General features: G+C 39.0%; 1 protein-coding gene across 3 annotated transcripts in view; it reads left to right on the top strand.

Annotated features, from left to right (window-relative positions):
• Positions 1-13,139, top strand: part of CRYBG1 (crystallin beta-gamma domain containing 1) — a 333,633-nt gene that overhangs the window by 291,399 nt on the left and 29,095 nt on the right. For all 3 annotated transcript variants that reach the window (XM_077487171.1, XM_077487172.1, XM_077487173.1), the window contains 6 exons: positions 971-1,110; positions 4,314-4,440; positions 6,679-6,714; positions 8,964-9,118; positions 9,278-9,404; positions 10,914-11,059. In XM_077487171.1, coding sequence (XP_077343297.1) covers positions 971-1,110; positions 4,314-4,440; positions 6,679-6,714; positions 8,964-9,118; positions 9,278-9,404; positions 10,914-11,059 — 731 coding nt within the window. The remainder of the gene's footprint in view (positions 1-970; positions 1,111-4,313; positions 4,441-6,678; positions 6,715-8,963; positions 9,119-9,277; positions 9,405-10,913; positions 11,060-13,139) is intronic.

Raw genomic sequence — 13,139 nt, 5'->3', positions numbered from 1 at the left:
TGAGGCACACTTCCAGATCTGCAGCTCTCATTGGCCCTCTTATGACTCACGGATGATGGAGGCACGTAAACTGACCACATTGTCAGGGCTCAGCAGCTATGATAAACCGTGGTCAGTTTACAGGGGGGAGGGCAGGATCAGATAGGTATTTCTGGTAATACAGGGGGCTGAATTACTCAGTACAAGCACTGTGCTGCATAACGTGCTTTAAAGTAACAGGATAATTTTTTTTTGTTTTAGGGTAACAAATGCTTTAAATATATAAAAATACATATGACTTTAATTGGACTCTATTTGTACTGTACAATAGAGTGAAGTTCATGAAATTAGATAAAAGCAAAACACCACCATCATCCTTTCAGAGGTATTTCCTACATGCTATAGCAAGCAAACCCAAAGCTCAGAAATGCTAACTATTAGCTTACATTATTTATCAGTCCTTGAATAGCCACACTAAAGTTGCATACAAACTAGTAGAATTTTTTTCAAAATGTTTTGTTTTTAAGAATGTCGGTTTGGTTTCCTAATTGTTTGTGGGCTCAAATTGTCATTAGTATTCGACCACGATAGGTGGTGCATGCAAAACCCATGTAAAACACTGTTAAAAAGCAATGCACATATAACACATCACACCAGAATGGCGAGATCCATTGCATTTATTATAAGATCATTTACAAAAAGACACTTGCAAATTGGGTATTTAAAAAGTAAAAACTATTTGCTTCGTTGACCTCTCCCCCCCACCCCCCATGCTCATAATAGCTCACAGCTCTAGTACTCCACACCCTCATTTAAAAATAAGTATTTACAGTACATAGAAAGAAATGCAAGGATGCATAGCACAGATTTCCCTGTTTTTTTAAAAATTGTACTTACAGTAAGAGCTATTCTGTGTATCTTTGGAATGCAAGTACATTACATCTGTTTTAATAATGAAGACACTAATGTGGAAAAGTGCATTTTCTTGTAGGATTACAGAGTTTGCCAGATTGACCTGTTCACAGATCCTGGAGGTTTAGGAATCATGACATCTTATGCTGATGATACAGAAGAGGTGCAAGTGTATGGCAGGCTGCAGAGAACATGTTCCATTAAAGTGCATTGTGGAGTGTAAGTAACAGAATTTATCAGAACACCTAAATAAGTTGTTTTTTAACATGTCATTGCATTTGAGAACACTAAATCAACCAAATCAACCCCAACAGACTGTTTGTAATGTAAGTTGCACTTTTGTAAGGGGATTTTTCCCAGAGATTGGTGAATGAGGTGAAGCTCTGCTGACTTCCATCATCCAATCACGTTCAAGAAAATATGCTTTCTTTCATACATTTTTTTCAATATTTTCCTTGCACGTGATTGTCTATTTTTTGCAAAGCGAACTACATTCTCTAAGCTCTGGGGAAAATTATTTCGCAAAATGAAACTTACCTTCCAAAGTGAATACCCTATTTGCCTTTAGTAAATCAACCCCTTTAAAGCAAGGTTCCAGTCTGGGGGGGAAAAAAATTAAGTCAGCAGTTACAAATACTGTAGCTGCTAACTTTTAATATAAGGATACTTACCTGTCCAGGGATCCAGCGATGTCGGCACCTCAAGCCGATTCGTCCATCGGCTTCAGGTGCAGGCACCGGCCTTGCAAGTAATGGAAACCGGCAGTAAAGCCTTCAGGCTTCACATACAGCTTCCTACTGCACATGTGCAAGTCGCACTGCACTTTCTAAATGGTCCCACCATCTTCTGGGACACACACAGGTCCCAGAAGGCAACGGGGGGAGGAGGAGGAGGGGCCAGACATGACATTGATCACTGTGCGGGAATTTACCGGGAAGTGGGAGTGAATACCTGAAAACCAGGCAACCGCTTCCCCCTCCCCCCAAAAAGTGCCATATGTGGCAGTGGAGGGGGGGAGCTCTGCTTTAACTCATTCACGTGGAAAGCAGTAGTTAAATTGTGGAATATTATTATATTACATCACACAAATAGAGCTTTATTTAGGTGGTATTATATTGCATCTGGGATTTTTATTTTTTTTGTTTTTTTACTTGTTTTACCTCTGAGTTTTGTATTATATAAATAAATATACAATTAAAAAAAAAAAATCCCATAAAAAAATCAAATAAATCAAATCTCCTAATAAGTTTTGGCCAAAATGTATTCTGCTACATATCTTTGATAACAAAAAAAATCCCAATAAGTGGATGCAATTTTATAGCGTCTACACACTATGGGACATAAACTGGATTTTTTTTTTTTTAATATACTAGTAATGTTGCAAATTAGCAACTCATAACGGGACTTTGATCATGAAGGCAGGCAATCTGACACTAACTGACTTTGGGGGGAACTGACTAACTGCCACTAACCTCACCAGTAACATTATTACAGTGATCACTACTAATATGCACTGTCACTGTACTAATGACACTGGGTTAACATCTAGGGTAATCAAGGGGTTAAATGTGTGCCTAACAAGTGTTTGTGTGTGTGTAATGTGTCCTGCTTTTACTGGGGATCTAGTTGGTTTTTTCCCTGCTGAGCAGGGAATGAACAAACAATGAGATCACCTGTCGCTGAATACGGCTCTGTTTTTACATTCAAAGGACTATGTTTGGTGAAGCTCAGAGCTGGGTGCCCATGGTCATTTAGTGGCTGAGACCCGGTAATTGGCATGTGCTGTGACTAATCACAGCACAGCTGGGCCGGTAGGTGTGTTTGCCCCCTGCCCAAGCGTGTGGCTTACGTACTAGGTACATGATCCAGCGCAGGGAGGATCCTCTGCCACTGTATATGTAAGCTATATGGCTGGAAAGCAGTTAAGGTGTATATAATGTAAAGCCAAATTAAAATAAAACCAACTTAATGTAGAACCAAATTGTCTGTGCCACCCACTTTGGAGATTTTTTTTTTCCTGTCGGGCAACAGTAAGTGAGAGGAGATCACTAGAAAGTTACAGAAATTCTCTGCTTAAATAGCTGTCCTCAGAACAAGTGTTCTCTTGGGACAATTTGAACAATTTGCCTTTACCTCTTGATCTGCTGACAGGTCTAAAGTTGTAACTTTCCCATCGCATTCGGTCCCAGTAACACCGGTCACCAGGACAAATTGAGAGGCTACATCTACCAGCAGAGTCAGTAATAGATATAGTTTTGGTTATGTGGAGGCACCACTATACTGTTTTATATGGCTTACTTTAGTACGTACTTCATAGTTTACTTTGTAACTATATATAGTTACTTGCTTTATAATTTACCATAAAGATGGTCTGTGCTTACTTGCTGCTGTAGTACAGATTTTCTTGAATAGGATCAATAATGTGTAGTGCGTCATTTGTTTAAATAGCCAAGTTCCTTTGTTAGATTAAACAATGTTTGGTCGGACAGCTAGTTTTGTTTTGTATAAATCACTGTAATGTAGAGCACTTGTAGCAATTCCCTCACAGTTATAGAAATGCATTAGCTGTTGGATCATACATTCATTGCATTTGATTTTAACTGAAGTACTGAAGCAAATGATGAAGTGGAACTCATGTCCTTAAACATATAGATTAACATAACTCCCCTAAGAGAGGAATAGGGGAAGTGCATTGTTAAGAATAATGTTCAGCAGAATAGATGCTGCTGTTTTTTTTTTTTTTCATTCTCCCCAAGGCGATTCCCTTGCTTTGTGTATTTGATCATATTAAAGACTCTTAATAAAATGCTAATTGATTCATAGACAGACCTAATTACAATTGCCTTTTTCAGTACCCGTCTTCAAACATGTACCAGTCTGTACCGAGCTGGTTCGTTTGTGCCAGCACTTACCATTTGCCATTTCTCACATGACCGTCTTACCCTGCCTGCATAATATTTTGGTACACCCTGATTTTTGCTACCAGCACTGTTGGTTCTAAAATGACCTCCACCTGAATAACCACAATTCATTACTAACATTTTTGCTATTGTTGGAGGTCAGAGCAGTGGGCCCTTGTAGGAATACGAAGTGGAAGGGGGACTTGACAGTACCAAGGACAAGGCCTATCTTAAAGTCAGCAAAGGATTGCTTAACAACTAAACCCCCTTGCTGCCTGTTTCAGTTCGAGGCCACACCGTGGTTATGTAAGAAGGGCTTGGAAAGGAAATTTTTGTAAGGAGCTGGCAGTAAGTTATTCTGCAGATGAGGAAGGGAATGAAAGAGCCGCTTGGGAGCATTAATACTGGTAGTAGAAATGAGGGAACATTTCCACCCAAATAAAAAATGTTTTAGATACTATTATTAGGCCCAGACTTGGCGTATGAGAATATTTTTTGACTAAACCCTGCTTTTATATATAGATGGCTAATCTATGAGGAATCTGGATTTCAAGGGATACCCTTTATACTGGAGCCTGGAGAATACCCTGACCTGTTATTTTGGAATACTCAAGAGGCTTACATTGGATCACTGAGGCCTTTAAAAATGGTGAGATCCTTGTATTGATTGTATTAGTTTAGTTGCTATAGATATTGAAATTGAAACAGTTAAAGTATAACTAAAGGCAAAGCTTTTTGGAGAGGAATTAGAACGTTTTCAGTTTTTATTGCTGTCTGTGTCCGTTAAGGAGATTAATTCTCTCTAATTGTCTTGTTTATCATTATCGTTGAAAGTGAAAGTAAATCCCAGAAAAGTAATCGGAAATCTTCCAATGGGGACACTAGTTCTGGTGACCTTGGGGTCCCCAGGAATTCCCTGAATTTGCAAGGATTTCCTCTCACTTCCTGTTTGGATAAAGGAAGGGAAATCTCAGAGATGAGACAGATGGCAAAACAAATAAAAAATCTGACAGAGGTTATCCAAAATGGGGAAAAAAAAGTTTTGCCTTTTTAGTTCTCCTTTAACCTGTTGCCGACCAGCCACCGTCGTTATAAGGCGGCAGGTTGGCACGGCTGTGCAAAGCGCCATAGGTGTAAGTTGGCTGCTTTAAGAGCTGTGGGAGGCGCACGCGACAATGGAGCCAATGTCCGCCGGCCACCTGCAATTGCTCCACAGAGAGCCAGAATGGGGATCTGTCAATGTAAACAGACAGGTCCCCATTCTGACAGGGGAGGAGAAAGAGAGAGAGAGCTGCTGTTCCTAGTGACCAAGAACAGCGATCTCTCTCCTCTTCTAGTCAGTCAAATCCCCCCCCCCCCCCCCCCCCCAGCTAGAAACACCTCCCAGGGAACAAATTTAACCCCTTTATCGCCCCCTAGTGTTAACACCTTCCCTGCCAGTGTGACATTTACAAAGTAATCAATGCATTTTTATAGCACTGATCACTGTATAAATGTCAGTGGTCCCAAAAAAGTGTCCGATGTCGCAGTCCCGTTAAAAATCATTGTTTACCACCATTACTAGTAAAGCGAAAAAAAAAAAAGTATAATTAAAAGGCCATGAATATAACACTTATTTTGTAGGCATTATAACTTTTGCACAAACCAATCAATATACGCTTATTGCAATTTTTTATTTCTTTTTTGGATATTTATTACAGCAGAAAGTAAAAAATTATATATTTTTTTCAAAATTGTCAGTCTTTTTTTGTCTATAGCGCAAAAAATAAAAACCGCAGAGGTGATCAAATACCACCAAAAGAAAACTCTATTTGTGGGGAAAAAAGGACATACATATTTTGTTTGTGTACAACGTCGCACGACCGCGCAATTGTCAGTTAAAGTGACACGGTGCCATATTGCAAAAAATGCCCTGCTAAGGAAGTGAGTAGATCCTTCCGGGCTGAAGTGATTAAATGAATTGTGTTATACCTTTTTGGATGTTTAATTCTTAAAGCTTGGCTAAGGCAAGCAAGCAAAAACTGGGACTAAAAGTGAAAGTCCAACTTTTTTGGAACAGAAAAAAAAGGAAATCTTCCAGTAGGGACTCTTGTTCTGTTAACAACTGTCTGAGAGAGAAATTCCCTGTTCAGAACAGGAATGGAAGGGAAATCTCACCAACTGGATGTACACAGCAGAAAATAATCTGACCGGTTTTAATTCTTCCTTATACTGTTCATATACCTACTAAACATACACTTTAAACAGTAGTTAGATATGAGATTATAATTTGTCATCACTACTAGTCATTAAAGTGCAACTTTTTTTGTTTTGGGTAGAGCAGGGAATAGTTATTACTTCTGTCAGGTTTCTATTACTGTCTGTGCTCCTACTTAGGAGATTTACTCAGTGTGTCTTAGTTACTGGAACAGAAAGGAGGAGAATATTCAAAAGGTTGAGATTTTTGGGTTCTAACCATTCCCCATTTAAAACTTTAACATATATTTTTTTTCATATTTGAATAATAAATATGTCAAAAGGCATCATAGCGCATTCGGTAAACTTTCATTCTCGTGCCTGTAGAGAAGGAGGCCACTTCAGACCTAGGCTGCCTTAGGCTAAAACAGGCTCAGGCAAGGGGCATCAGAGAGGGTCTGCAGAAATACATGCCTTCCCCAATGCTGTTGTAACTGAATTGGACAAACACCTTTAACCTCACCAGCAGGGTGAGCCTGCTTTTAGTGTTGCAGAACTTTAGTTGTTACAGTTAAAGAACTGCCACTATTTAAAGACAGAATTGGTTACGGACCCATTATCAGTATGGTGTCTCTCTACTTTTGCATATTGTTATTTTTTGCCTTTATTTTATTGTGTATATGCCATTTACTACATTTTGTTTTTTCTACAGGGAAGTCGCAAAGTTGAAATCCCCTATGAACCAAAGGTGAGAGAACTAAAGTAAAATGTGAAAATATTCAGGCATGCAAAGTAATCACCACCTTGTATATCAGGGCAAAATAACAAAAACATTTTCAGTACATCTTTGCAAGGCATACATTATTTCTCCATGTTTAATACCTTTAAAAAGACGGCAAAAACAAAAAATACCTGTTGATTGCCAGAAATCCAGTTTGCTCTTAACTTACTTTTTGGGCTGACAGCACAATACCTTTACTGCACTGAATTCCAACCATCGTTGTCAGTGCTGCCTCCTGGACTACAGAACATTCCTTATCTTCCACCTTTTCCACCTCTTCATATGCATACGGTTCCTTATTTTCCAGCAAAGCAGTAATGCTGCCTTGACTCTTAAGAGCTTGCCCACACACCGAGGCCTATTTATTCAATTATCCAGTTAGGTTACAAGCAAATTCCTGTTTACTTATTTAATCTGCACATGACTGGGTATATTGAACAGGAATTAGCTTTTTGATTGATTGGATATTAGAAGTAAATACTCACAAAACTAATTGTGTGGGGATTTTAAACTCCTTTAGTGATTTAGTTCAAATGTGTATAGGTAAAAGGCTCTTTGGCATATGTAGTTCTGGAGGCATGACTAGGTCAGTAGAAACTGATACTCTTGCAGTTGCTGGAAGTGATGATGTCACAGGGAGTAGTAAAGGCTGTTTCTTCATACAGGAACTAGTCAAAGGAGCTAATGCCCAGACATGTTCTAGAGCAGGAGTATCAAATTCAGTTTCAGTATGGGCCGCACTAGCATTATGGCTGCCTTTGACCTCCCTGGCGATAATCCCGAGTGTGGCTCGGGGTGAATTTTCATTACCAAATGCAGTAACCCCAAGCCACACTTGGGATTGCATCGCAGGATTCAGGCAAAGTTACTTACCGTGTCCCCAGGATCCTGCAGTGTCTCCCTTCTGTGTTTGTGAGCCGTGACCTCTGCTCGATCTATCACCGCTCTGGGCTCCGTTCCCTGTGAGCATCACGATGCACTGGAACGGAGCCCCGGTGCCAAATTCAAAAAGTGAAAAACACATACAGTACACTGTAATTTTACGGATTACATTACTGTATCAAATGATTTCACATCCCTTTTGTCCAGTGCCATGCATGCAGTTTTATATTATATATACTGTTCTTTCTGCCGGTAAACTTGAGATTGTCCATATAGCAACCAAAAAGTGTCCCTTTACATCAAAAGTGGATTTAGAAAACAGCGATAATAAATTAGAATCACTAGCAGAATTGAGCGATAGTGATTCATGGGGAAATTCCTTGTCAAACACTTAAAGTAGTGACAGCTAAAATTCTGCACAAATTTCTGTGTTTTTGATTTGATTACGTTTTTAAATACATTTTATTATAATTTGTTATAATTATTTATAGTTATTTATTATATTATAATTTATGATTTCATGTTTCAAACTTTATCATACCCGGGATGTCTACTACACTCTCTTGTTTGGATAGATTTAAGTGAGTTATTCCTAAGAATTATAGGCCTACAAAATAAAACGTCAAATTTCCTTGCAAAACAATGTACTGCTTTCAGGAATCAAAAATCTGTCATAATCATACCGCTAGGGAGGTTAAAGGGCAAAAAGGGCCTGTTGTATCTGTAAAGCCCGGAATAGAAAATTCAAATCTCGGCTGGATCAGCAGGGCCGGGCGAGATTCTAATCATGTATAGGCAGGCTGATTGTACCCAAGTGGATCCATCAATTTGGGTACAATCCTGGTATTTATTACCCCTATCAGATCTACTGTTGGAATTGCAATTTGACCATACCCACCTTTTGATGTGGATCAGTTTCTGTAGTCTTGGGCAGGCCATAGTTAGCTATTGTGGAACTTCTTTTATATATACTATTGTGGGGCTATTGTGTTTTCCAGCAGGGGGGAGCAGGGAACTGTCTTGGCCGGGAGGAAACAATGACTATTACTAGCAGTAATAGTCACTGGCAATAATTGCAACCTAAAAATCCAACATGCTGATTGTACCCAAGTCAATTCATAGATCGACTTGGGTACAATCAGCCTGCCGATACATGGTTTGAATCTTGGCAAGTCTCTGCTGAACCGACCAAGATTCGAACCATCTATGGCTGGCTTAAGACTATATGTTTATATTATATTATATTCAGAAAAGGGTACATTGCACCATATAAAACAAATTTGATATCACCTATTCCTTTCATTGGATTAAACATTTTAATTTTCATGTGTTAGATAATTATTTTTGAGAAACCAATGTTTGAAGGAAGACAAGTGGAGTTGGACAAAGAAACAATGACATTTGAGAACCTTGAAATACCAGAAGGATCAGGAGAGGATGTAGGATTTCCCTTTTCTACAGTTGGATCTATGAGAGTTCTTAGTGGATTGTGAGTATATGCCCATTATAGAACATGCCTACTTGGTGCAGATCTTGTGCACTTCCTCATCACCTGCGCTTTTATATGTGTTATTGTTCCGAGCAATGTGATGTTATATCCTGTATGGACTGAGGCTTAATTTACTGGTTTATTTTTTTGTGAATGTAGGTGGGTTGGCTATGAGAAGCCTGGATATGAAGGTCATCAGTACTTGCTTGAGGAAGGTGATTATGAAGAGTGGAGTAACTGGGGAGGCTACAATGGATTACTGCAGTCATTACGTCCAATTTTATCTGTAAGTTGTTACTCATGCAGCATATTTAACCGATAAGAGTTTACGAAGAGTACTTTCAGTACATTAACTCCTGATCAGAGATTTTCTTTTAAGCTCAGGCCAAGTTTAGCACCGCTGCTATGCATAATTTAATTAGACAATAAAATTGCTATGTGTAATTTAACTGAAAATAACTTATTGACTGTTTCTTTTTGATTGACACACAGGATTTGATTTGCTAAAACTAGAGAGTGCAAAATCTGGTGCAGCTGTGCATGGTAGATAATCAGCTTCTAGCTTCCGCCGGCTCGTTTAAAGGGGTTGTAAACCCTCATGTTTCTTTACCTTAATGCATCCTATGCATTAAGGTGAAAAAACTTCTGTCGCTGACCAGCCCCTCCGTTTTAATCACCTGAGTCCCGTAATTCCTACGCCGAAGACGCACTCTTCCCCCTCTGCCCATTGACTTCGCTCTTGATTGGATAGATTGATAGCAGCGCAGCCAGTAGCTCCCTCTACTGTCAATCAAATCCAATGACGCAGGATTGGGCCCGAGTCCTACATTCGGCGTCCATACACACCAAATGCTGAACTCGGGAGCGCACCCGCAAGGTAACGGGAGTGCTTCTCCTAGGGCAGTGATAGTGAACCTAGGCACCCCAGATATTTTGGAACTACATTCCCCATGATGCTCATGTTCTCTGCAGTGTAGTTAAGCATCATGGGAAATGTAGTTCCAAAACATCTGGGGTGCCAAGGTTCACCATCGCTGTCCTAGGGGGTAATACAATGCGGGGAGGAGCTACCAGCACTGCTGGGGGGCCCCAGAAGTCAAGGATCTGGGCCACTCTGTGCAAAACAAACTGCCCAGTGGAGGTAAGTATGAAATTATTTGTAAAAAAACTAAGCCTTACAATCACTTTAAGCTTTGACAAAGAAAACCTGGAAGCTGATTGTTTTTATGCAGAGCTGCACCAGATTTTGCACTCTCCAGTTTTAGTAAATCAACCCCACAGTTGCACATTCCTAGTTCTCTGCTGCAAGGGCAATTAACGTTCTTATGGTTAGAGGTATTTTACATTTGGACTACTAAATTTGTATTTCAATCCCAAATTGGTTATAAAAAAGGAACAGCTCAAAAGAATTTCAGTCTCAATTAAAGAAAACTAAGCTGTGCCACACACACATTATTGGGTATATCTAATAATCCAACGATCGACTTCTGTTGAACAGAAATGTTAGAAATGTTTTAGAAACACATGTTTCTAAACTGACTGCAGCCACTGATCATTGTATTCTGACAGCAGAGAGTTCCCACTGTCAGAATACAATGTCTCATTGGGGAGGTTTCCTCTATATACCTCACTTGTGTGGATGGGGGAATCCACTCGGTTTTTTGGGGTTTTTTTTTTTTTTTTTTTTCAATAAGCCTGCTTGCTGATTGAAAAAAACAAGTCATCTGTGGTCATCCTTAGTGTGTCAGTCAGCTCTTGTGTACTTTTTTAAAACCTTTTCATATTTACCTCTCAGGACTTTTCAACTCCCCACATGATAATGTACAGTGAGAAAGACTTGGATGAAAAGGCAGCAAACATCAATGTCCTGGGGATCATAGCAAATATGGAAGAGACAGGTTTTGGAATGAAGATACAGTCTATTAACGTATTAAGTGGCGTGTAGGTATCATGTTTATTATTTTCATAATGTTACATATTTTACTATATATTGTAAATTACTTTGTTCTGAATCTCTGCAAAACTTTTAAATCTGAATATAAAACATGCACGGTATACTAATGTACCATGCTACAATGAACAAATTTGAATTCATTGTCAAAAATAAAGGTGTGCTTTTTGTGGAAAGTTAACAGCTCATTGAAAATGAATAGATTGGCTAACCTAAAGCATCTCAACATACGCATACAGTGAATATAAAAAGTCGTCTACACACCCCTGTTAAAATGTCAGGTTTCTGTGATGTAAAAAAATAAGGCAAAGATAAATAGTTTTAGAACTTTTTTCCACCTTTGATGTGACCTATAAACTGTACAACTTAATTGAACAACAAACTGAAATCTTTTAGGTGGAGGGAAATAAAAATAAAATATGGTTGCATAAGTGTGCACACCCTTACACTAATACTTTGTTGAAGCACCTTTTGATTTATATTACAGCACTCCATCTTTTTGAGTATGAGTCTATCAGCATGGCACATCTTGACTTGGCAATATTTGCCCACTCTTCTTTGCAAAAACACTCCAAATCTGTCAGACTGTGAGGGCATCTCCTGTGCACAGCCCTTTTCAGATCACCCCGCAGATTTTCAATTGGATTCAGGTTTGGGCTCTGGCTAGGCCATTACAAAACTTTAATCTTCTTCTGGTGAAGCCATTTTTTTGTTCATTTGGATGTATGCTATTTATGCGTTGGGTCGTTATCACGCTGAATCATTTTCAGCTTTCTAGCAGAAGCCTGAAGGCATTGTGCCAATATTGACTGGTATTTGTAACTGTTCAAATTCCCTCTACCTTGACTAAGGCCCCTGTTCCATCTGAAGAAAAACAGCCCCAAAAAGCATGACTCTGCCAACACCATGTTTGACTGGTGGGTATGGTGTTCTTTTGGTGATGTGCAGTGTTGTTTTGAAAAAGTTCAACCTTGGTTTCATCAGACCATAAAACATTCTCCCATATGCTTTTGAAAGACTTCAGATGTGTTTTTGCAAAATTTAGTTGGGCTTGGATGTATTTCTTTGCCACTCTATCCCATAGTCCAGACATATGAAAATACGGGAGGTTGTTGTCACATGTACCACAAAGCCAGTACTTGTCAGATATTCCTCCAGCTCCTTTAATGTTGCTGTTTTCTTCTCATCTTCTCATCAGTTTTGGAGTGATGTCCAGATCTTGGTAATGTCACTTGTTGTGCCATATTTTCCACTGTGTTCCATGGTATATCTAATGCCTTGGAAATTCTTTTGTACCCTTCTCCTGACTGATACCTTTTAACAATGAGATCCCTCTGATGCTTTGGAAGCTCTCTGCGGACCATGGCTTTTGCTGTAGGGTGCGACTAAGAAAATGGCAGGAAAGACCTACTAGATCAGCTGAACTTTATTTGGGTTAGCTTTAAATGATGGCATGTGTGAACTGACTCTTATTTAACATGAGTTTGAATGTGAATTCTTCATTCTAAACACAGCTAAATCCCCAATTATAAGAGGGTGTGCACACTTGTGCAACCACAATATTTTAGTTTTTTAGTTTTACTCCCCCAAAAGATTTGTTTGTTTTTCAACTTGGTTGTACAGTTTATAAGTCACATTAAAGGTGGAAAAAGTTCTAAAATGATTTATCTTTGTCTCGTTTTTTTACATCACAGAAACCTGATATTTTAACGGGTGTGTAGACTTTTTATATCCACTGTAAATGTGGTGTAGTTAGGCTCTAAAAGTTGATGTGACAGACTGTGCATAAAGTTATGCATGCATTAAAAATATTTTGTACTTTCGCTGCAGCTAGTATGAATAACTGAATATATCTTTTTATTAGTTATCTGTCATTTTCTGAACACCAGGACACAGACCCATACAGTGAGATCCCTGCACTATGGGCCAGCTGAGTAATTGCAAAATGACATCAGTCTAAGGCAGTCCATATATTGTGCAATTTTCTTTCCTTACCCCTGGTTCAAACTAATGTAATGTGGGAAATGCACAAGAATTTCTGCGTTTTACAGCATAGTATTGCACACCAAA

The sequence above is a fragment of the Lithobates pipiens genome, unplaced genomic scaffold, assembly GCF_037356315.1.
Source record: "Lithobates pipiens isolate NorthernLeopardFrog02 unplaced genomic scaffold, aLitPip1_a1.2 Scaffold_18, whole genome shotgun sequence".
NCBI classification, from domain to species: Eukaryota; Metazoa; Chordata; class Amphibia; order Anura; family Ranidae; genus Lithobates; species Lithobates pipiens.
This window is presented reverse-complemented; position numbering and strand designations above follow the sequence as displayed.